The sequence below is a fragment of the Ptychodera flava genome, chromosome 10 (assembly GCF_041260155.1).
Source record: "Ptychodera flava strain L36383 chromosome 10, AS_Pfla_20210202, whole genome shotgun sequence".
NCBI lineage: Eukaryota > Metazoa > Hemichordata > Enteropneusta > Ptychoderidae > Ptychodera > Ptychodera flava.
In genome coordinates, this window is record NC_091937.1 from 43931087 (window position 1) to 43956533 (window position 25447).

The 25447-nt window shown below is 35.0% G+C and overlaps 2 protein-coding genes across 5 annotated transcripts in view; both read right to left on the minus strand.

Annotated features, from left to right (window-relative positions):
* The window catches only part of LOC139142920 (syntaxin-binding protein 5-like), an 82924-nt gene that overhangs the window by 44094 nt on the left and 13383 nt on the right, over window positions 1-25447 (minus strand). The gene's annotated exons all lie outside the window — the stretch shown is intronic.
* On the minus strand, window positions 22875-23816 carry LOC139142946 (uncharacterized). Its single transcript, XM_070713142.1, has one exon. The coding sequence runs from the start codon at window positions 23814-23816 to the stop codon at window positions 22875-22877; it is 942 nt and encodes a 313-aa protein (XP_070569243.1).

A 25447-nucleotide genomic window follows, 5' to 3' on the forward strand; every position in this document is an offset into this window, starting at 1 on the left:
ATTCCTCAAAGCCCTTGAAAGCTTCCTCAAAACACAAATGTACACTATACATCAAACAGTCACAAGTCTAACCATTTTGAAAGTGAGCAACTGACCTTTCACAGAGAAAATACTATTAGATAATGTGTTCTATGAATATAAGAAATGAAGTATTAGAACTTACAAGTAAATCTAAAGAAGAAGGCTTTGTACACAAACTTGTGTAACAAACAATAATAGGTAGATCACTTGATCAATGATATGAATGGTTATGATGTATGATCAGAAGGAAAATGACAGCTGATTTGCAAAGTACCCGTAATGTGTATGACGTACCATATTTTTCATTGGCATATCATGAAATCGCATGTATGGACAATGAAACATTGACAGTTGTAACAAAAGGCATTATTACAGCATTTTATGCATCTTAAATCACACTGATGTTATCACATCTAATTCTGAATCAGAGAAAACTAGGACACCAGGACCCTGGCATTTTATATTTGTATCTGAAGTACATAGATTGGCAGAATTCTTGGCCTTGAAATGAATTTAGTTAGTGTGTTTGAAACACTCTGTAAATGGCTTGGTTGTACAAACTTAGTAGCAATCAATTTATCAAACAAACAAACAAATAAACGTGCTCTCTTTGTAGCATCTGACATTACTCCTATTAAAGGCATTTTATGTTTGTGTAAATGGTATGACCTTAAAGAGATACAGAAAGGAAATTTGTGATGTTACCATCACCATTTTTGTAATTAAATACACATAAAAACAAAATTAGTATATTAGTTTCTGAAATGCAAATATATATATATATATATATATATATATATATATATATATATATATATATATATATATATATATATATATATATATATATATATATATTTATTTATTTTATTCAAACAATGCATTATATGCATAGATTTACATCATTTCATATTCAGTAGCTAAAACTGGTATGCATATATGTACATACTGGGCCAGATTGTCAAATAATTGGTCCATTATATAGTATGGCACTTGGCGAGTGAACTAAGGAGCTTACTGCGCAGCTTTGGTAGACACACACATGATCCGCCCACGCACATCTCTGACATGCTTGCTACCTTGTCATAAACATTAATACATTGTGGCATTCCCACTTGCATCTGCTACAACACAAGACAGTGTTCCCATTGGAACTAATCAATAAATCTGTATTAGTGCTGCAGGTTGAAACATTCATTGGTAGATTCTCACAAAATATTAGAATTCTATAGAAAATATATTTGATGACCCTAATTGATTGGTTTTTCTGAGTACTATCAGTGGCATGTACTTTTCCTATGCAATCTTCTGACCCTGTTTTTTTTGTTGCACTGCACTGCACTGATTCTGTTTCTGATATATGATAGTTTTTACCATCATTGCTATCATTAATTATATGAAATGTCTGTTTTTAATCATTCATTTAAAAATATGGGACCAAAGCACTGAAATAGTATTATGCATAGCATATTAACATTCAATAATCTTAATATTTTCGTCTGATCAGAGCAAAATCTTACTTGCCCATTTTCAAACATTAAATTATGATTAAAACACATAGTCTACGTGTTTAAAAGACTGTTTATTCTCGCCCTTTAATATGCAAAATGGCATTGTTTTTATACATTGCCATTTGCATGATAAAAATGGTTTAAATTCTGAACCTTGGAGAATTATTGAATTTCACAAGTAAATTAACCATGGCTACAGAACACTATTATTTACTGATTCATTCCCGGCATGGCTGCAGTAAAGGCAAACCAAAATGAACCACATTTAATTCCGTTTTCAGTTTTATATTGCTCCTCATCTGGCAAAGTCAATCACCCAATGAAATGTCATTTAACTTACATTGCAAAGCCATCACATGGCGAGTAGGAAATTACTTTAAAAGGGCAAAGGTGATTTTGTCTGATATTACACCCCTTACGATTCCGTGATATGACGATTTTGGCATTTTCTCTGCACAATCAAGTCGAACTGTCAGTCAATGACAGAACGTTGCAGTATTAGAACGATCCTGGTTTCAAATTTTCCAGCAAGAACAGTAATCTTATTTTCTTACGAGACTTCTAGAAATCAATAATTTGAAACAGGCCCTCTAGGATAATGGTATTTTGTAATATGGTTATACAGTACGGTGCACCCATGACTCTCCCTAACACAGTCTTGCACTTAAATTTGTTGCAATAATAATATCAAAACCGTAATTTTCATAAATTTTTAGTAAAGATTTTTGAACGCAAATATTGGCTTTTGTATATGGATTCAAAAATTGTTATCTGTGTTTTATTTTATATTGAGACAACACTGATGTGACGTAATCTAGAATGCAGAAACACAACTCAACAAAACCATCAAATATGAAGGAATAAATAAATAATTGGTCCAAAAAAGTACGATCTAATGGATGAAAACTTTGCTACCAATGTATCCATGACCTGTACCAAGAAAATAACCTAAATAATATTTTAACATCAGTTGATATGATCGCTGACATCCATGTATTGCACAGCCATTGTAGGCCAAATCGATTCCATTCAATACGAGTATGGATTGAGAATATGTAGTACACTATCTCATCTGCTCTACTTCTACAGAACTCTATTGTACACCATCAGGTCATGGTAGCAACCTCTTGCTGCAATATGCAGTTTATACATGGGATGTAAAAAAAAAAGATTTTATCAGAGCTGGGTCTGTGATTTGATCTGTAACTGCTCCTCAATAGCTGGAAAAGCTGTCAGGCAAGTTGGTAAATTGCAATCGGGACATCTAATTATGCAAGGGAGTGATTATTATCCAAACTAGCAGGAAGAATGAAACAATAAAATTTATAAAGTTCTAAGCAGAACAGCAAGTAACTGGTTGCCAGATAGTAACTGGTTGCCAGATAGTAATAAAAGGTTCAAACAGCATGTAGTGTTAGTCATAGGAGTACCCACACAAACAGTCATTGCATTACAGACGCTAAAAGGATCAATTGTTCACTGAGGTCACAAACTCATTTTATTGACGCAAATATGATTTTCTTGAACTCTTACTGACCATGAAAAAATATAAATCTTCTCTGTTGATGTTAGCATTAATTTGGATTATTATGCCGGAATGAACATGTATGTAACTCTGAGTTTTTGATGATGTGATAATTTTCAAACAGAATTTTAGAACATATTTTTTTGAATTCTGGAGGTTGAATTTTTTCATTTAAACTTAAGCCAAGATTTTTTCTTGAATAACATGCAATACCATAAAATCTCTACAGAAAAAGTGTTGACTCAACTCCACCGCCAACAAAGCAAGTTTAATAGCAAGTGTAGGTTATTTTCATCAAAATTAGGAGTATAACAACAATGATAAGCAATCAGGAAGTGGAGGGCGATAAGGGTACATCATAGTATTCTTTTTCTGGAACCACAAAGTCCATGTCAATTTTCAGATGACAAAACACATCCATTTGATGAAATTACAGGCTTCAGCTTAAAATATTATCTACAATATTTACAAATGTACGGTAAGTCTAATATATTACTTGCAATTATAATGTTCAATAAATAAATAAAATACAATTAAATAATGATAAAAATAAAAAGTAATAATCATCATCGTTATCATTATTATCATCATCATCAGACTAAACAATTTACATATGATTTGACAGTTCAATACTGGCTTTTGACAAAGGCAAGGTTGACAGGAATGTACCTTAAAGAGTAACACGGTAGCCTTACGCCATCTTGTTCAGAAAAAAACAGTCTACATTTAACGGATATACTATGAATGAGATAAAGACAATGCTATTTAGCGGAAAAAGCTGGGAGAAGTCTATTTTTAGTGAAAGTGGATGGATGTAAGGTGCAGAGTAAAGGCATGAAGGCAGCCTTGCTTGTGATGTGAATGTTGTCAAGTTAGACTATACCTTGACATCACGTATTTGAATATGCTGTAATACAATCAATGCTAGAGGAGGCTCACCTAGGTAGTTTGCAGACACTTGGCTGTTCTGCCCTGACAAAGGTAGAATTATCATCCGCCAACAAGACTTGTAGTTGGCCTGTTCTAATTACATTGATCAATTAGTGAATATCTAGCTGACCTCTGTCTGACTGTACTGCACGGATATTTGTTTTAGTGCATTAATACACGTAAATATCATTTATTATGTTATTTAAATACGGATCTGATCGCTAAAAGAACAATATAGCAAAGAAGTCTTATACAACACTGATTTACAAGTCATGTTGGGGCTGTATAATTTTCCACGTTCATTTTGACACAATTAGTATTTTGCTTTTAATGACTGTAAATTATGAAATTTTCCTTACCAGCTGTAAAATCGTATATATTGCCAAAAAACAATCTTGACTATATATATAAAAATAGTATCCCACTGAAGCATGGTGGAATGATTTAAGTTTGATAAAATTTATTGTATCTGGACTGTTTTCCACTGTTGATCGAGCAAAGACAGACTATTGAGTCAGCATATATAGAGTGACAGGTGGAAAGGACTAGTTTATGATAATGCTCCATTTTCACCGTAAGGCATTTTTTTTGTCAGAACTGCCCTTAAATGTCAAATCTTTGGTTGGTCTACATGACCTACACAGAGTCCCCTTATTCTAATCACAGAAAATCATGCTTCTCAGTCAGTGAGGCTGTCTGAAAGATTACTATATAGGCAAACAGAAGCACAACGAATGGAAGTGGCTTTCTGTTTGATGGATTGGATGAGTATGAGGTAAAGTACAGATGAGTGTGTCTTATGCAAGCCAGGGCTTTGGTGATATTTATGCCATTCCAGCGGAACAAAAGAGGAAACACACTTTCCAATATCACCGTAAATCTCAATATGAGACACTGTATATGATTCATCTTGACTTTGTGGGAAATGAATTGAAATGAATGATAATATTTGTGACATTATTTTGTAAAAATAGAACAACCATACAACCATTTAGCCTATATGAATACAGAAATTAGGACAATTCTTTCCCCACTATTTCAATGCATTTTGCTTTCAGAAAAGATTTCCTAGCATTCCAAGTTTTCCCTATAAATAGAACAATTCTGCAATTTAAAAGACATCAAGAAATACGTCATATGTCACACATGGCTTTATACATTCAGCTCCAGTGCCACCCTAAATCTATGTGAAATAGACCTTGACAAACTGAAAGCCATCAAATGAAATGTTATTTAAATATTCAAAGCTCCTTAAAGTCCTCCCCAGCATCAGGGCTGAAGTGGAATTTGAAGTCATTACATTGTACACATCATTATGTGAATGGGAAAAGAAGAACATTCCAGCATGTCACAAGTTCAATGTGACGTATTTAATACGCAACATAGAATAACAATCTATCAACCTTGAGAAAATAATAAACAAATAAAAAGTCAATAATTTTGCATTCAACTCTGATGGTTATAATTTAGATTGAAATCATGAGTTTGCTACAGATGTGGCTGTGCGTGCCATATTGCTGCAAACAATCAGGCAACATCAGTTGTATCAATTAGTATGGATGACCTATATGTCAGAGGGTTATCAGCAGCACTGACAAGAATCACAATGCACAGTAATAGGTCACAGAATATTGGTTACATCAACTATCAGAGCAGTGAACAATCGCAGAATATCAATGGCACATCTCTATTAAGTATTTACTGGTGGTCAAAACCATGGGGGTAGATCAGAATACCTGCAATTTTATTTTTAATCACTGATCACAAAAACTGTTTTGAAATATTTGAGGTAGAAAAGCTTCATAATTTTTTCATAGGGTCATTAAATATCAATGAAAGGGACATTATTGTGTATCAGACACAAAAGGTCAGGAAATATTAGCGGGGACACTGTATCATTAACCTAAAGGTCATCAAATATACATGAAAGTCGCATTACTTCTATAAAAGCCCACAAGGTCAGGAAATACCGGCAATTTATCATTAACCTTAAGGTCATATGGTAAAGCTGCATGTACCCAAGGAAACAGAATTCTTGATCAAAACAGCAGTATTATCAGGGGTACATAACTTTTAGTCCCGTCATGAATCATGAATCGCCAAGGTTCACATTTTAATACAGAACTTTAATGAGGTGTACATTGCCATCATATATTTTGGTATTATCATAATATATGTCCGAAATGATTTGATCTATTGTATGTGCACTATGACATAGTTGTTCCATATGATTAGCCAGTGCAATATTTTCTGACTGAAGAAGGATGGCTTGGTGGGGATTCAATTCAATAAAGCTTTTTTCTAAAACTACTTACATTAAAATTGTGTTACAATATCTTTAAATGTCTTCTCAGAAAACTACGCTTTTGTACCGAAACAAGTAAAAAGAAACATCTTTATTTTGTCATTTTTGTACATAAAGTGATACAGTTGATAAATAGACAAATATTATGTTGCAGATGTCATTACATGTATCGATGCAAGATATATACACACACTACCGTAGTTGTGTATCTGTACACATTGATGCACAGACATAGGCGGAGACACACAGACAGTTCATATGATTTTTTTATCCTGCATTTATGGACTGGATTTTGATATGAAATAAGGATTACATAATTTTTAATGAGACAATCATCCAGAAAAATGGAGCAGCTGGGGTTTGAGCAAATCAAAATTATGTTCGGGAGATCCTGATAATGTAATGTTTAGTGGAAATGACTCAGGAGAAATTCAATCAAGATATGTGCACGGGAGACAATGTGATGGGTTCTGACAGCTGTCATCCCGCTGTATCCATGGTGACCAAATGATTTATTTTTATTTGTGGTCACACAGTAGAACACTGAATTTGTAAATTGTTCAATGACTTTGAGAGAAAATTCATTATCATTTTTACAAATATGCCATTGATAAATCAAAAGTATAGCATCACAAGAGTTCATGGAACCGTTGGTGGGGAAAAAAGTTCGGAGCATGAATTTTTGACCTTGTTATATGTACATCCTGAAATGTACCCAGAAGGGTTACGTTTTGTTGAAGAAACTGAAGGAAAGTTTGACACAAAACACAAATATGTGGGTTGAATTTTGCATGCTCTTTACTATTTACCAAGACAGTGACTGACAGCGTTGAAAGTGGTTGATTACGGAGGGATAAATTTCAGATTAAGATTGACAACCTGGACTGATGATGCAGCTCATGCTGCCATCTCCAATTGGATCCCTCTGGAAACATCCATTGGGAAATTAATAAATGTCTGTTACTTCTACCAAAATCTGAGGCGAGATGGCAATAATCTGATTCCAAAAATATGTACACTTACAGCATATATATAACATATGGGAAATTTCTGTATTTATATGTAATTGTTAATATATCTCTGATGTATTTGCTGACATCACTTTTCAACATTTTCATATAATGTACTTAAAATGGTCTTCGTTGCAGTAGACGTTCTGTTCTCAAAAATATAAATGATGTATTTTTCATAGTACGTATGAAAATTGAAGAAGTAAGAAAGTGACCTTTGACAAAAGTACAGGAGTGATATTAATCTATCTGATTCATTCATCAATAGTTAGCAGCATGTGATACCTAAACCGTGCCTCACAGAGATCCAGATTGCATGTATGTATGCCGTGTACAATAACTATTAATAATTCAGGCTTGGTCATATGTACTGATGTGAGTATAGAAATTGAACTCCACATCCCACGAGAGGTGTACAACTTGAAAGATGGCACAACCCACATTTCATGGGTCACTTAGCAGTAAATACTCAGCCAAAATAACTGAAAAATCACCAATCATTGAAAGTATAACTATACTAACAAACTTTTTCGGTAATCCCTTTTGAGCTAAATGTGTTTTTAGCTCCTCATATTTTATTTTCATATACAATCTGATTAATCTTTGTATACTCTCGATAAATTAATAATATACAATAACCATTCTCAAAATTTTGCAATACTACAATGATTTCATTTCATGAAAATAAAAATATGATGGAGAAAAAATTTCAAAACAGACTAAAAAGAAACAAGATGCCTGTATTAAAGCTAATGATGACAATAAATATGTTTTTACATTCTACTAAATAATATTCTCATTATTTGTCTCCTAATGCTGATCAAAATCAAATGTTTATAACTAACCACTGCATTCCTGGTTGGTCCAAACAGAAAGTTGGGTAAACTTTCTCTGCTCCATGTATGAGTTAATTCCTAATGCTTTTGGTCCAACCCCTTAAAATATAATTTATGTTTTTATCCTAACATTGGTAATGACAGTGAACCAATGGTCCATAGAAGTCAACCTTTCAACCATGATTTCCAAAAAATCTTGTTGAAAAGTTTTGGGCCAAATATCTATCTTTGCATAGTAACTATAGAATGCTGCCATTAGAAAGAACCTTATTTAGAGTAAAGACAAACAGCACACTCTAACAGCTTTCAAGAGACAGTTGATTTCAACTGGTAACTTCAACACAAATCCAATTATTGCAGTGTGTGTGGAAACACGAATCTTGTCGACCCAAGCAAATAATATATTCACATTGCTGCGACACTGGATCTGTCACCAGCAGAGCTTATTCAATGGTTTTATCAAAGTTCAGGGATTGTTGTCTGAAATGAATAAATCTGTCAATGTATATCAGAATCCTGGATGATTTGGATGAAAAATAATGACTGCACGACAGGCTTCATCATAATTTTGAATATAAATTTCTCAATTGGGGTCGAAGTTTTTGTTAATAAATCAACCCTTGCCACAGCTCTCTCTTATATCAGCTTCATTTGAATGTGGAGTTTTTCGAACCTTGACTGGAATGTGGGCCAACCACATAGTGATAGCAAACACACCAGTACAGAACAGCTGTAAACAAGTTGTGGTTAGTAAGGTAAATTATTGCAGAGCCACAACCACTTACTGTTTAATACTCATGATGTAATCGAAAATCATTTTTATTTGACATTTTCAGCATCAATACTGTTGTAGAAACCCAGGTTCTTCTTTGCAATTCAGTATTAAAATTGCTTATAAACCAATGTGGAATATGGCATGAAAGCTTTTCTTCTTTTTTTTTATTCATATTTCAATGAAACCATTTCATTTTTGAAGTTTGCCTTCTTCACATCTACTGTATGACTAAAATTTTATGTAAATATGTCAACAGTCTGGTGGAGCATGTACTTGCGCAATTTGCAATTGCTCAATGATGTGTTCCACATACTGAGTATATCTTTTCTGACTTTTACCCAACTCAAAGTTTTTCTGGGTACACGTGTATGAAGAGATGCCAATTGCTAACCGTTAATGGAAAATCTTTCAGTGTTCAATATTGTAAATTCAATACTGAGGAAAAACAAACCCCAAAGCTCCAAAGCTAAAACATCAGATGAAAAATTCATTTATGAATTACAATGTGATATTGTTTTCACATAATGAAATGAAGAAAAAATATCTGAGGCGACAAGCAAAGGTATCATATCAGAAGATGATAAGCAAAGATATTGCATTTTTGAAGCTCAAGAATCCTAATGTAAAGGTCAAGACCAATGATATGATGTCATCATAAACAGTAAATACTTGATATTGCAGTTGTACTCACATAAAGTTACCCTGAATCTGTAAATTTGCATGTATATACATATATGGAAAAGCAGGTGTGTCAATTGGCCATATAGTGTTGATGGCAAAATTGTTTTCGTATGTCATGCATGCTAGTGAAATCAGTGATGGGCTGCTATAGATACAGGGAACATATTTCCTTTAATGCTCTGAGCACCTAGTCCTTTTCATAATATGTTAAACCCAGAATTTGAATATACTGAGGTACAAACAAAAGTACAGGGCAAATAGGTGTATTTCCATACTCGTTCGGACATGTGGGTTTTGTTTGTATCACCATCATGTGATCTCTTGATACTGAGTCTGTAGAACACCATGTGTCCTGTTTATTCTGGAGAAAAACCGTTGGGAAATGAGACAAGAATTTCACCATGGACCAAAGATAACAAACTGTGAAATTTATGCACAGAGATGCACTTGACCACATTGACTGTGAAGTAGTAGAAGAAGAAATACCCTTTACTAGGATTTATTTACCGGTATTTTATTTTTACTCTGAAATATGGAATTCTCAGACACATATGAAACTTGGCACCTTTTACTAAAGTGATAATACTGGTATATCAACATACAACACAACACAGACAGACACACTGCTTATTTACAAGGAGTTGACAAAACAAAATCTGCCAAATCAATTTGCAGCTACACTATAAAGCAATTACTAACAACATTATTCAGCAGAAAAATTACTTAGTACTCAAATTATATTAATGTAAAGTAATAATATCTATCAGTATAGCAATTACTCTATGATTTCATCTGTTTTTTCTTTGAGGTGTTCTAGAATTTCTTTGAAGATGTTTTTGCCTGTAGAATTCCTGGAAACTTTGCAAGTGACACATCTATTGTCAAAAGCATCTGTGAACATTTTGAATAGCACGATAAAACTAATCAAATGATAAATAGCTCCCAAAGAGGAGCAAAAATGAAATCTCACTTTATAAATGTCTTCTTTATGGAACTAATTGGTTCTGGAGAATTCAAAGGAATTGTGTAACTGCGTTTAACCTGACAAGTTCCGAGAACTGGTGTCAAAGAATCATGCCTTTTCTTGTTCACAAGCTAAAAATAATTTTTTGTAACAATGCTCTTGAGAGAAATCAAAGTGGACACAAACCATAGGTCGATAGTATAAATATATTTCCATGAAACTGACATACCCATGTGCATAGATATGCTGGTATACATAAGAGTGCATACCAGAACTGACTGAAACAACACCACCATAGGTACAGCATCACACAAAGGTCCCTTCTGGTTTATGACTTGGGTTATGCAAAACTTTTCGGCAACTTTCATATCTTTGCCAAGTTGAGCCAACTACTTCAAAACACCAGCAAGATTGTCTCAATATGATTTTGTGTATAGATGTGTAACATTTTATGACTCTTGGATACAACCTTCACATATTAGTTTTGCTGTGTACTGCAGAATAATTAGCATATATATGAATTCCCTATATTGTACATGCTGTTCATCTGTCATGATGATGTCAACATTTCAATGTTTGAAAAATTCTCATCGTCATTTTGAAATTTTGTAGTGGTACTTTTTTTTTGTGAGGCTTTAGTAAGTGTATTTCACAAGGCAAAGCTGGCACTAGATTTTTTGAGTGCATTGTGACTGCCTCTATCATCAGCTTAAACATATTTGATCTTATAGATGTAAGTGTACTAAAATTGCATTCATTCATATAAACATAGCAATTTTATATAGATGATGAAGGCTAAATGGGTGAACTCCTCTACTTTCCCTTTTTCTCAGATCTTAATCTTTTTTCCGAAGGGGCTGTAGTTCACAACTGCCCGGTCAAATTTAGCTGAAAGTGTGAAATTTCAGAGATGAACTTGCAATACAAATTACCTCCTATAAGTTCCCTTCAATCTGAAAAGTTATCAATAGCCAGAATATTGACGTTTATTTTTGAATGTCAAACTATGTTTTTGTCAGTTTCTTGAAACTACCATAAATCTTTGATATTTTGAAGATACTGAACAAAATTTAACTCATGAAAAAATATTAAAATCATATGAAAACCTGACATGACACATTTTTCAAGTTAGATTTGAACTCTCAAGTCACAAACTTGACCATGACCATTGGCATTTAGTTACAATTAAGGATTGTACTCACTCAAATCATAATGCCTACGGTATCTCCGTTAAACTGATGCTCTTTCCTTGGCTTTGATGATATCATTGCTCTTCTAACCATCAGCACAGATGATAACTTGCCCACCAGAATCAGGTTCATTTTCTTTCAGACCCATGATCATAGGATATCACGTCTAGTCAAATGACTAGCCTCAGTTTCTGCTTCTACTTCTGATATTTTATGAATGATCAACACTAATTTTGTGGTAATTGGCGAATAATGTTGTACATGTTTAAGTCGAAATATCTTTAATAGTTGACAAATATTTAAGCATTTTTGTTCTGTGTGTCAACCATGTTTCTATGGTGTACATCTTGAAGTGTGTCAAAATACCAAGTATTTATTATCAACCACATGCATGTATCTGTTTCACTTTGTTATTTTTGACAATTGAGCACCGTTCTGAACAGACTTTATCTACACTGTAATAGCAACTCTCATCCTAACAAGGGATCCCCTTGTGATGTCATTAACGGTGATGACATAGGTCAGAATCCAAAGGTCAATGGTAGGTCAAGAAGAACAAGGGATGCTCCTCCTGATGTCAAAGTTTATAGGTGATGACATAGATCAGAATTCAAAGGTCAATGATATGTCATGCAGAATGGACTAGTCAGAGACAGTATATCTTGAGCTAAATTGATGACCAACCAGTTCCGTTAGATGTGAGAAAATTTCAAACATTATTACAGTATGTACTGATATAGGGCTAATACAAAGATATTTCCAGAAATTCTAAAATTGATTCAAAGTGTTCAGAAATGTAACAAGCTCAAAGGAGACAACTTTCTGAGTGCAAAGGTCATGATTGGCCATCTCATCAGCATCAGATTTCACAAGTTATCATTTCTAAACTATCGTTTTCCCACATTCATTACAAAGGGATTATTAATAAATGGACTGCATTCCACCAGACTTAATTATACATAAAATGAAAAACACTAAAGCACAATGTACAATTTTTGTATCTAGCATTTCAAAAATTAAATCAGATTGTAATTCATCAATAACATCAAGAAATATAATCTAGTAATATAAGTAATATCATTGTTACCATCTACAAAGGTAATAATGCAATCCATGACAAACTATGCATCATAAAATCCTATTAAATGATATCCCCATAGAGTTTATGAGAATATATGATACAAACTTTAAATTTAGGATCACGAATAAGCCAAATTAAAAATTCGCTTCTAGATTGTTACATATTGATAACATTTCTCATCATGATTAACATGATTAAACTGCCACGAGTTCTTTACATGTACTGTTTTGACAATCATTACATGTACCTAGCAGGTGGCAGAGAGAGAGAGAGAGAGAGAGAGAGAGAGAGAGAGAGAGAGAGAGAGAGAGAGAGAGAGAGAGAGAGAGAGAGCATAAATAATAGAACTATTTAAATATCTGTATGCCAAATGGAGGCCACTGTAAAATGACATCTGTCTCATGGCAACCAGGGTGTGACCAGACAACTCGGACCCTGGCAATCAGAGTGAAACCACAGTCCTGTTGCAGTGGGTGTAAAACCAGACCTGGCAGCCAGAGTATACATGTAGGAGGATGCTAGGACACTTGAAACGTGTCATGTGATCATATGAGGACAGCAATACAGTCACTGCCCCTACGGCATGTGTACAATATGAAGTAGTTGACCTTGGCAACTGAACACCACTGAATGGCTTAGAGCATACCACAAAGCTGTAGTAAGGCAATAGTGAAAACGTCAGTATATTTGCCATGGCCAATAGTATCAGGTACATGTATTGCATTACCAATCACTTGAGATGAAGATTCTGGTGATGTGGAATTTAAGATAGAGAACTTCCAACCTGTGTATTACATGTCATTCTGGAGAGAGTTGGGACCTCTTTATGCTACAGTGTGTAGTGTACAATTTGAAGTATATGACTATTTTTAATTGATAATGATTCATTATTGCCAGATTTGCATACCAAAACAATAATCAATAGTACACTTTGCATAAATTAATACTATTATTAAATGTACATTGTTTGACATATGCTTCAAGCATCAATACAATCTGCCTAGGTAAGGGTTTCATAAAGTGTAAGTTGTGAACTTAGGGTCAGTTTTATTTTAAGAATTTTGGAAAATTTCTTTACACTAGCAATACACAAGTTACTGTTATAAGTAAACAAGCGACCTAGCGGCCGATATAGCTCCGCTGTGTTTATGTAGAGAATAACTATTTTTGACACATGTTGATGAAGAAGGTGGAAATCTTTGATAGCTCAATGCAGTGGCCAGAAAAAAATGGCTAAAATAAGCTGCAAAAATACACAATTGAAGATTTCATCATACTTTGAATGTATCACATAGGATCATCCCTAAGAACATGTCAACCAAAGCTATCTGATGAGTAATTTTTGAGAATAAATTTTTTGACCAAAAATGGCAACAATTGCCCCCAAAAATAAAAATTGCAGATTTCATCATAATTTCAAAAGATCAAATTTAGTTCATCTATAGAAACCTGTATACCAAATTTCAAAGCTGTTAGACAAGTACTTTTTGAGAAACGCATTTTTTGACCAAAAATGGGAAAAATTGCCCCAAAAATTCAAAATTGCAGATTTCATCATTATTTCAATAAATATCATTTAGTTCACCAGTACTTTTTTAAAAACACATGTTTTGACCAAAAATGGCAAAAATTGCCCCAAAATTACAAAATTGCAGATTTCATCATAATTTCAATAACTATCATTTAGTTCATCTATAGAAACCTGTACACCAAATTTCAAAGCTATCAGATGAGTAGTTTTGGAAATACACATTTTTTGACCAAAATGGCAAAAGTTGCCCCAAAAATTCAAAATTACAGATTTCATCAGAAATTCAATACATATTACTTAGTTCATCAATAGAAACCTGTATACCAAATTTCAAAACTATCAGACCAGTACTTTTTGAGAAACACATTTTTTGACCAAAAGTGGTAAAAATTGCCCCAAAATTACAAAATTGTAGATTTCATCATAATTTCAATAAATATCATTTAGTTAATCTGTAGGAACCTGTATACCAAATTTCAAAGCTATCAGATGAGTAGTTTTGGAAATACACATTTTTTGACCAAAAATGGCAAAAATTGCCCCAAAATACAAAATTACCAAAAATACAAAATTACAGATTTCATCAGAAATTCAATACATGTTACTAAGTTCATCGATAGAAACCTGTATACCAAATTTCAAAACTATCAGACCAGTACTTTTTGAGAAATACATGTTTTGACCAAAAATGGCAAAAATTGCCTTAAAAATGCAAATTTGCATATTTCTGCACAATTTGAACAAATCTGAAATAGATCATCCCTAGGGACCTATGTACCAAATATCAAAGCTATCTGACCGGTAGTTTTGAAGAAGAAGATTTTTAAAGATTTTTTACCAAAAATGACAAAAATTGCCTTAAAAATACAAATATGCAAATTTCACCACAATTTGAACAAATCTGACTGAAGTCACCCTAAGCAAACTGCATATCAAATTTCAAAGCAATCGGACAAGCGTTTCAGAGAAGAAGATTTTTTTACCAAAAACACCAAAAAAGTCCAAAAATACAAATATGCAAATTTCACCACAATTTGAACAAACTGAAGTGAGGTCACCTCAAGTGAACTGCATATTAAATTCACAGCAATTGGACTTGCGGTTTCAGAGGAGAAGGCAATTGTTGACGGACGACGACGGACGACGACGACGGACGACGACGACGGACGACGGACGACGACGGAAAATCAACCTATTTGATAAGCTCCGCGTCGCTGACAGCGGAGCTAAAAACATGGGAACTTTCTGGAGTTCGAGATGCCCCAATGTACATGTAGCATACAAAGCACACTTGTCTCATTGGAAAACAGGCGTCAAGGAGACAAACTACATGGTACATATATGGGACTATAAGATTCTTTGGTGTACAATCAAACTTCAATACCAAACAGCAATCAGTATTTAAACCAACAGCCATCACAGAATAACAAGAACAGGGGAGGTGAAAAAATAGCATTTGTATACTGTATATGGCACACACATGTACTACCGGTACAGCATTACAACCTGACAACCTATGACCCTATGAATTGATATTTGTGTATTCAGTTTTCCTACAACCAAAGGTAATTCAGATCACATCCTCTGTTTATTAACTTGCCGCTGAAAATTCCATGCAAAGAAAACAGAATTAACTGACAGAATACAAATTCTTTTCATTCCCATCATGCTTTGACCTTTTCATTCTGAAATGGCATACAGACCACCTGTTCCAGCTTTCAATGTAAAATCCGTTCGGATAAATTACGCAAACAGCCACCAGAGGTGTGCAGACAGGGATAAATTCACGGAGAAATATACAGAAAGAGAAATATTAACGGTAATTTTGTTAGATGCATTGTGATTAGAGTTTTGAAAGAGCATAATGTGAGTCCGTGTTTGTTGATATTAGTATGAAAAGACCAAATTGTAATGCTGGTACATGCTAGTCGTATAATGCTTGGATTTAATTGCATCGCAAAATCATTGAAACTGAACGTAGTGTGATGAGTCACAAAGCAGAGGTGGACATGTAAGGTTTGAAAGCTATCTACAGCAGAACAACCTCGTTTCAGTGTGTTGATATTAAACAATCACTGACATACATGTACATGTATGATCTTTTTTTTTGCATTTTCATTTTAACTGTTTTGGAACCTCCAATACTGTAACTCTTCTGCATATATTTAGTAAAAGTGTCACCCAGAGTATCATATTATCATCAGTTTTCCTATCACCATTACAATTTCTGTGCAATGAAATTAGTTGTAACCACTTTCACATGAATCAGCTCAGAACAAACAAATCAATTCTTGTCATGTTTTGCAATTTCCACACTGTCCATTACAACACTATCATACAGTTAAATGTAGATCACAATGCAGTTACACTATGAACATCATATTCCAAATTCAAGGTTGATTTTTCATCCAATATTTTATTTCTAGCTTTTCAGTTGTTTATGTGCAGAGCTAAATCAGTTCTGTTTCTCTACAAATGTAAGGAAAGCACTTTAGAAAATTAGTTACACTCCAGAAAATTAGTCACTGATAAATGGTATGCAAATCAGAGCAATCTAACAAAACTACATTCTTCATCTTGATTTTTGAAAAGGGACTTTTAAAGACGTACATAAATAGAATTTACTTTTAAACTATTGTTACATATAGCTTAAACTCAGACAAATACAGAATAATGTTTGGCAAGTAAGATTGATGTAAAAGATTAAATCCATTGTATAGATTTTCATGAAAAGGAAGGCTATGTTTTTTCTGATCTTTTCTGACTTCTTTTTTAATCATTTATCTTTCATTGCTGCAGAAATGAGGATGAGTGACCTCAATACTGTGTTTATCGCTGCATCAGCTGTCATCCCAAATGTGCCTACATCTCATAATCATTTGTCATGTTTTGATAAGGAAGATAGGAAACTGTAATTGTGGAGGTGATAAGATAAATCTTCTCTGTGATTGATGTTAGCTTATGTACAGTGATTTCTCTGTTTGCAGAACTGAAAAACATTTCTAATGAGAATCCAGTGAAAGTTCTAATGATCTGTTGATGTAAATTGACTAACAAAATTGTCATTTCCTTGAATATGAATATTTTCAATGAAGACCTTTGTCCTTGGTGATATATGACCATGGTGAGGGGCCTTGCAAAATGTGTAGAACTTGCTGTTAGCCAGAACTTTGGCAAACTGGCAAACTGGCTGTTTAGTTTACATTCTTTATTGGACTGCTACTGCAGCGATTGGCCATGGAACATGAATATTGAATCCCTCTGAACTGAGACTATGGCAACAGGCTGTACATGTATATACTTCACTGGACTGTTACCATGGCGATGGGTCCATATATGTACCTATAGCTGATTTCTGACGGTTGAATTACCATACCGGTACATGATGTAAAGTATAAACTATACTGGACTCAATGCAACCATGACATTGGGCCATACATGTAGTACAGAGTAATGTGTATGCCTTGTGGTGAAGGATCAAGGCAAAGGGGCTGTATAGTTTATCTGGACTGTCGCCATGGCAATGGCAATGGGCTATATGTACATCTTCCTGTGCTGGGACTGTGGCAAATGTATGTATCGGTATGTGAATCACTGGACTACAACCACAGCAGTAGGTGATATTCATGTAGTATTGGTCTTTCTGGACCAGAGTCATGCACACGCATACTTTTCACTTATCTCATATGGAGAAGCGAAAGGACCAAATATATTCATGTCTTCGTTTCATTTATCATTGGCCAGCATACATATCTTGGCTTGTCTTGCATGCGAGTGCATCTGGGATTTGTGTTTGCTGGACCACTGCACACTAATGCCACTGGTGTTTTTGCTAAAGTCGGGGAACCCTGGTAAAATAACAGGGAGGGTAACATTTTAATTATCCGCTTAACCCGCAACAAAAACACTGGCTAAACATACAACAGATGACAACACTCCATAGACATCGCTGGTCCCTTGATTTTTGCAACCATATCTAAATCTTCTAATGTAACCCTTATCAAACCGGTAAAGCAAGTCTTAGCATGAACATGGCACTATCTTCCCATGGAATTAATCTTTCACTATTTGCAGTGATAAATCCAGCAGCATCACTGGGCAGACCTAGATCAGATATTGACTGCAAATGTAGCGCCGTACCGATTATTTCAAACATCTCACTATTGACGCATGGCAAAAAAACCTTGACAAAAAATCAATCTCTCTCTTACGCAAAAGCATAAAAAAAAGTATTGAACGAGATACACATCATGCAAACCTAAATTTCAAAGTTCAGTTTCCAGATGGTATCAGGTATCTGGTGACATATTTGTACAACTTGCAACGGTAGTACAAACTGAACTGTGATGGCCTGTTTTACAGTAATTGCCTATTGAACGCTCAAATACACAAAGTCTTTCAGGTGGTATTGAACCTTTTGCAAAATTTTTTGAGATGTCGATGATGACTGACATGGGTGAATAGAAGGTGAATCATTAGCAAAATGGCAGTGATTAAACTAGAACAAGATTTCATTGTTTCGAATTGGAATGTTTTATTTCAACAAACAATCACAAATATAATTGAAGAGTGAAACGCATGTCATGACTTTGTACATGACAGGAAATGGTGAGTTTGTGATAATTACAGAAGAGTTGCTTTTGCAAAGTTAATGGTTTCATGTGAAACAGCGATAGCATCAGTATATAATTTTTATCTTTTTTTAATAATTCAACATGAACATGAATTATCAGCAACACTGTTGTTATCAAATCTAACTACTACACCATTATCTGAATTATTGCATCATATCAAGAAACAGTAACAACACCAGTCAGCAAAAACAACACAATTGCGTCTACGTTAGAGTGTGCCTTGAAAATGGAAGACTTAAACTTTTGCCCAAACTTTGTTTGAGGAAACTTTCAAACTCTCTTTCAAAATCATGCATAAAAATCAGGGGCTATCGTGTAAGTTTTGGTACTATGGAAACAAATTACCTTTAAAGTTAACAATATTTGAAATTCAAAATGGCGACCGATCCTGTGTAAACTCTATGCGGTAAAACTTAATTTCCTATTTCCACGAGAAATACGACAGTGAAGAATTTACTTACTCCAAGAACTTTCAAAATGAGCCTGCACGAGCAGTGGATCAAAAAATGTTGTAAAAATTTGAGTGCGAATTTCTGTCCCTGAAGCAAATTCTATCTTAACAGTAAATTGAAATCAGAATGAACTTGGAAATTTTATCACATTCAACATGGCAATGAAATTTAAATTAATTTAATTAATGATTATTATTTAACTCAACAGCTGACAAATTTCTAGAACTTTTTTGGCCGGAATAGATGAGGTAATATACATCAGACAAGCGTCAGACATGAACTCAACTACTAGTTACTATATACTGCAGAAATTATAATCAATATCATTGTTGCAGGTACCGGTACCCAGATGTGTGATAGAATCAACATATTTTCTCTCCATGACATGATGTCAGTGAATAGAATGATAACACAGTTTATAATAAATTCATATCAAAATTTTTGCAATTACATAATCCACAACCCATTAACAGAGAATTCAGAATAGAACAGATTGGTTCTGCAACTATACTCAACATAAAACAGGAGACTGCATCTGCTCATTTAGGATTTTTAGTCACAGCCATTTTTCAGTTTCCTAAAATGGGCCTCCTACAATATTCAGAACAGAATTTAGGGTGTGCAGCAATGACTACAACTACCAGTGACACCCTCCAGCAAGAAATTTATTGTCTCTTTTAAACTGAATAGCAGGGAAATTAAAATAAAACCGCAATCACCTCAAACATTAATAAATATTATCAAAGTGATCTGATGGTAAATATATATTTCTATGCTAGCAAGTGTCAAGTTCATCTTAATCATAAAATTTGATATTTCCTACCTTCTAGTGCATTTTAATAAATTGCATGGCAAGGACAATGTGATCTGAAGGTATTGTCCACCTGCGATATACTGGTATTAAACTTCACAGCAAATTTCAATAACCAAGTAGACATCAATAAATGCTGTGTGTACACACACATAGCATCCACTTGAGTGGGATGACAGGCCACATCAACCGATGTTTGGACTGGTTTGCTCATAATGGCACTTAGCAGAGTTCCACATGGGCATGACTATGTCAATAAGATTTAAAGGAATTATAAGTCTTGGTAAATTAACAATTTTGAATAATCCATACCCGGTAGTGTTTAGTCAACTGAACGATGATGTGTTCCAAGAACGCCTATTTTGAAGAGCAGGATTGGATTGCCATGATTTGCTTGTCACATGATCTGCGACATTTAGCTTTAATCTCTCTGTACACTACTGATAGTTTCTGGAAGAGTCTGTTCACTACATTTGTACATATACCTGCCATGGATTTGCTATTGGCCTAAAGAAGCCATACAAATCACATCAATGAAAGTGTAGTTTGAAAAACTGCATGTGAACTTTGACCATGCCAGTCAAAAAAAGATTCAAGTAATATTTATGACTGTCTTGTATTTTTGGTTTTACTGATTGTAGTGTCAGGTTTCAGGTAAAATCTGTCAGTGTTTAAATGTCACGACTGATGATAGGTTTCCTGCATTTTTGGAATTACTGAGGGTTTACCGCCATTCTTCCCATAAATTTCACAGAGTTCATGCCAAAAGGATGACAGGTCATATCCTGTATGCATTCTACTTTCACAGGTTGTGTCAAAGATTTAGAATATTAAAGTCAGAATTAACATTGACAGATTGGCTTGAAATATCCTAAATCTTCAGTTTTGCTGAGGGAATGCACAGTATGACCATTTTGCTGATCTACCGCTTGTTGGGGTTCATTTTGAAGCTCTTAGTGTAAGAAAACTTTTCAGCGGCTTAGTTTTTCTAAATTTGTAAATTTTATTTTTCTCCATGGAGTTAACACAAGGATGGCGGCCATTTTGAATTTTAAATATCGGTAAATCTTGAGTTATTTGTTCCCCTAGTACCAAAATTTGCATGGTGAACCCAAATTTTTATACTTGATTTTGAAAGAGAATGGTTGAAAGATTCATCAAGGAAAGTTTGAGCAAAAGTTTAAGTCTTTCACTTTCAAGGCGCAAACTACCTTAACCCTTTTCCTGCCGAGCTGTCAAAATCTGTCAGTGTTCTTGTTTTGAAACAGGCATTCAGACGTTCCCCCCAACACCCTGTAAACATGCCCAAAATCACCATTGATAACAATGGGTTTGGGCCAAACCACAGAGTTTGAAATGTCATTAAGCATCCTGTATTTTCAGCATTGCTGAAGATGATGTCACCATCTTCCACATAAATCTCTCAGACTCTACGTTGCAAAGCTTAACGTGATGTATCCTCTGTTCCGGGAAACAAGGTCAGCATGTTTTCCATAAACTAAATAAGCCTGTGCACTGAAAACAGGATATCGCAGGAACGTACCTGTGCACACCTGACGTACGCAGTGGGCAATAATATGACATCACAAATGTTGACTGAACAGCGTAGGTGGGTAAACACTGACTGAGACAAGGCTCAAGGTTCAACCGATTTACATACAGGAAAACAAACTGACATCTGAAATGAAAGAAAATTTCTAAAGTCTGTCTCTACCTTCATGTGGAAGAAGCATTGCATGTACTAAATCGTGCTGATCTACTGTTTTACTTAACATTTGTTGTACATACATCAATGAAAGAAATGACATCACTGAGTCAAATACACCACTATTTCTCTCTTTTCTGTATCAATTAGACAATTACTAGGCTTAGCAACATATGACAGTCAGGATATTGCTAACATCCTGTCTTGCATTGTCTTTTCGCCTACACGGCTCTTTTCTGTCCTTGCCAGCAAACAAACCATCAAAATCCAATTTTGCAGTATCTTGATGACAGTGCAGGTTATTGAAAACGCCAGTCACAGCACAGTGGACATACACATGTGGTGTGACTCACAGTAAACAACGTAGTCTCCATCATCTCTGTTGTCAGACATACCTCAAAAGTAAAATACTCAAAACTTTTGCTCAAACTTTCCCCAATGAAACATTCAAATATCTTCCTGACAAATCAAGAATGAAAATTACGGACCATTTACAGCTGGCTACTGGAAAGTAAATTTGTGCCAACAGAATGCCAAAAGTTGCAGCTTATTGGCCTTTACAAATGAACTGAGTATTATTCAAGCCAGGTGGCATGCAAAGTTTTATAATAAAGTACTCAGAAACATCTGAGATGGTCTTGTCATGGATTGTGATAGAACATGACAATTACTGCCATAGGGGTTATTAGGCTTCCTTGACAAGCTATAGCTTGTATGCAAATACAAGGATATCAAAAGAAGACTGCCAATGTAATGGAACATAATTTATTGATAAATCGTGATCTTGGCATCTAGTCACCATGATGGTATTTCAGTGGGTATGGGTGATAGTATTTCAATGGGTGTGGTGTTAGTATTTCAATGGGTTTGGATGATGGTGCTTCAATGGTTGTATGATGGTGCTTCAATGGGTTAGGGTGATGGCATTTCAATGAGTTTGGGTGATGGCATTTCAATGGGTTTGTGTGATGGTGCTTCAATGGGTATGGGTGATGGCATTTCAATGGGTATGGGTGATGGCATTTCAATGGGTTTGGGTGATGGCATTTCAATGGGTTTGTGTGATGGTGCTTCAATGGGTTTGGGTGATGGCATTTCAATGGGTATGGGTGATGGCATTTCAATGGGTTTGGGTGATGGTATTTCAATGGGTTTGGGTGATGGTGCTTCAATGGGTATGGGTGATGGTATTTCAATGGGTTTGGGTGATGGTGTTTCAATGGGTTTGGGTGATGGCATTTCAATGGGTTTGGGTGATGGCATTTCAATGGGTTTGGGTGATGGTGCTTCAATGGGTTTGGGTGATGGCATTTCAATGGGTTTGGGTGATGGCATTTCAATGGGTTTGGGTGATGGCATTTCAATGGGTTTGTGTGATGGTGCTTCAATGGGTTTGGGTGATGGCATTTCAATGGGTTTGGGTGATGGCATTTCAATGGGTTTGGGTGATGGTGCTTCAATGGGTATGGGTGATGGTGCTTCAATGGGTATGGGTGATGGTATTTCAATGGGTTTGGGTGGTGGCATTTCAATGGGTTTGGGTGATGGCATTTCAATGGGTTTGGGTGATGGCATTTCAATGGGTTTGGGTGATGGCATTTCAATGGGTTTGGGTGATGGTATTTCAATGGGTTTGGGTGATGGTATTTCAATGGGTTTGGGTGATGGTATTTCAATCGGTTTGGGTGGTGGCATTTCAATGGGTTTGGGTGATGGCATTTCAATGGGTTTGGGTGATGGTACTTCAATGGGTTTGGGTGATGGCATTTCAATGGGTTTGGGCAATGGGTTTGGGTGATGGCATTTCAATGGTTTGGGTGATGGTATTTCAATGAGTTTGGGTGATGATGGCATTTCAATGGGTTTGGGATGATGGTGCTCAATGGGTTCGGGTGATGGTATTTCAATGGGTTTGGGTGATGGCGTCTCAATGGGGTTGGGTCACGGTGATGGCATTCCAATGGGTATGGGTGATGGCATTTCAATGGGTTTGGGTGATGGCATTTCAATGGATTTGGGTGATGGCGTTTTTATGGGGTTGGGTCATGGTGATGGCATTTCAATGGGTTTGGGTGATGGCACTTCAGTGGGTTTGGTATTTCAATGGGTTCAGGGTGATGGCATTTTAATGGGTTCACACGATGGCATTTCTGTGGGTGAGGGTTCAGGTGGTGGTATTGGGCAATGCATTTCTGTAGACAGCAATATGAAGGAATTCAGCTATTATTGTGTAGTCATATAAGGGACACCGTACTGGCAATGGCTTTCAATACATTACCATATATTTCATCAATCTATGTACACTTCCAGATATCAATTTTAGTGGTCAAGGTCAAATTAACCACTTTATTGTACTTGAGTCATCCAAATTTGACTACTTCATTTTGTACTTGGTGTTATTTCAACACTGACAATGGCAATACATATTGATCGTTAAATCTTGTCAAACCACTGACTCAATGAATTGAAGATTTTGAGCCAATGAAAATTTTTGATGACAACGCAAACTCTAAGGCCAAATGAACACAGATGTAGCAACTTGTTCAGGTGTGAGGTATATACATGTATTACTTTCGCAGTGTCATTGATGAGCGGACCTCACTGTAGGGTCAAAGGTCATTTTCAGTACAGTGATATCACAGACCCTGTACCCTGTAGGGGTTGAGTGGACATCAAGTAGTGTTGTGAAAGTGGCACTCAGTCACTACATGTCAAAAATAAACATATAAATACATAAATAATGAGTAATCTGGAAAATATTAATACACAAGAAAATAAATAAACAATATATCAAACACTGTTATAATAAAATATACTTACTTAAAATACGAACCTGGTGGATTTATCACCTAATTCACTCACTGTATTTTACATGTTGGCTGCATTCATTTAATATTCTTTGACATTTCATCTTTTATGATATACAGTTGGGTTATTTCAAAACATGAACAATTTGCTCCCAGGGCAAATGCACAGAACCACACCCAGGTAAGAAACACACCACGCTAGTATCTAAGAGTGACCTCCTAAAGACATGGAATTTAACAGAGACACATAACACACGTTATATTATACCGTACCTTGATGAATGGAAAACACTGTTCCATGTATTTGTTTCATGTACTTTTGTCACACAGTCTTGCACTCTCTTTGTAATCTTTGACTGATCCTAACACGGCATTACGAATACCTAAAGCTACCTATGTACACACATGAGAATATGAATACCAGTATGTATTCATGGTTGACATTTACACAACAATAATACCAATACAATGAGAGATAAGTTAATACTTGATGGAACAGGTAAGCTGTTAAAAATATGAAGAAATTCAAATATGTATTTTCTCCACAAATGAATAGGAAGTCGTGAATAATCTGCCCTTCAGGGAAATGCACATATAAAATATTTTTACTAAACTTGAATATGTTTCTCAAATTATCTCTTTCATCACCAAAGTTTGGTTTATCCCATATTTTACAAT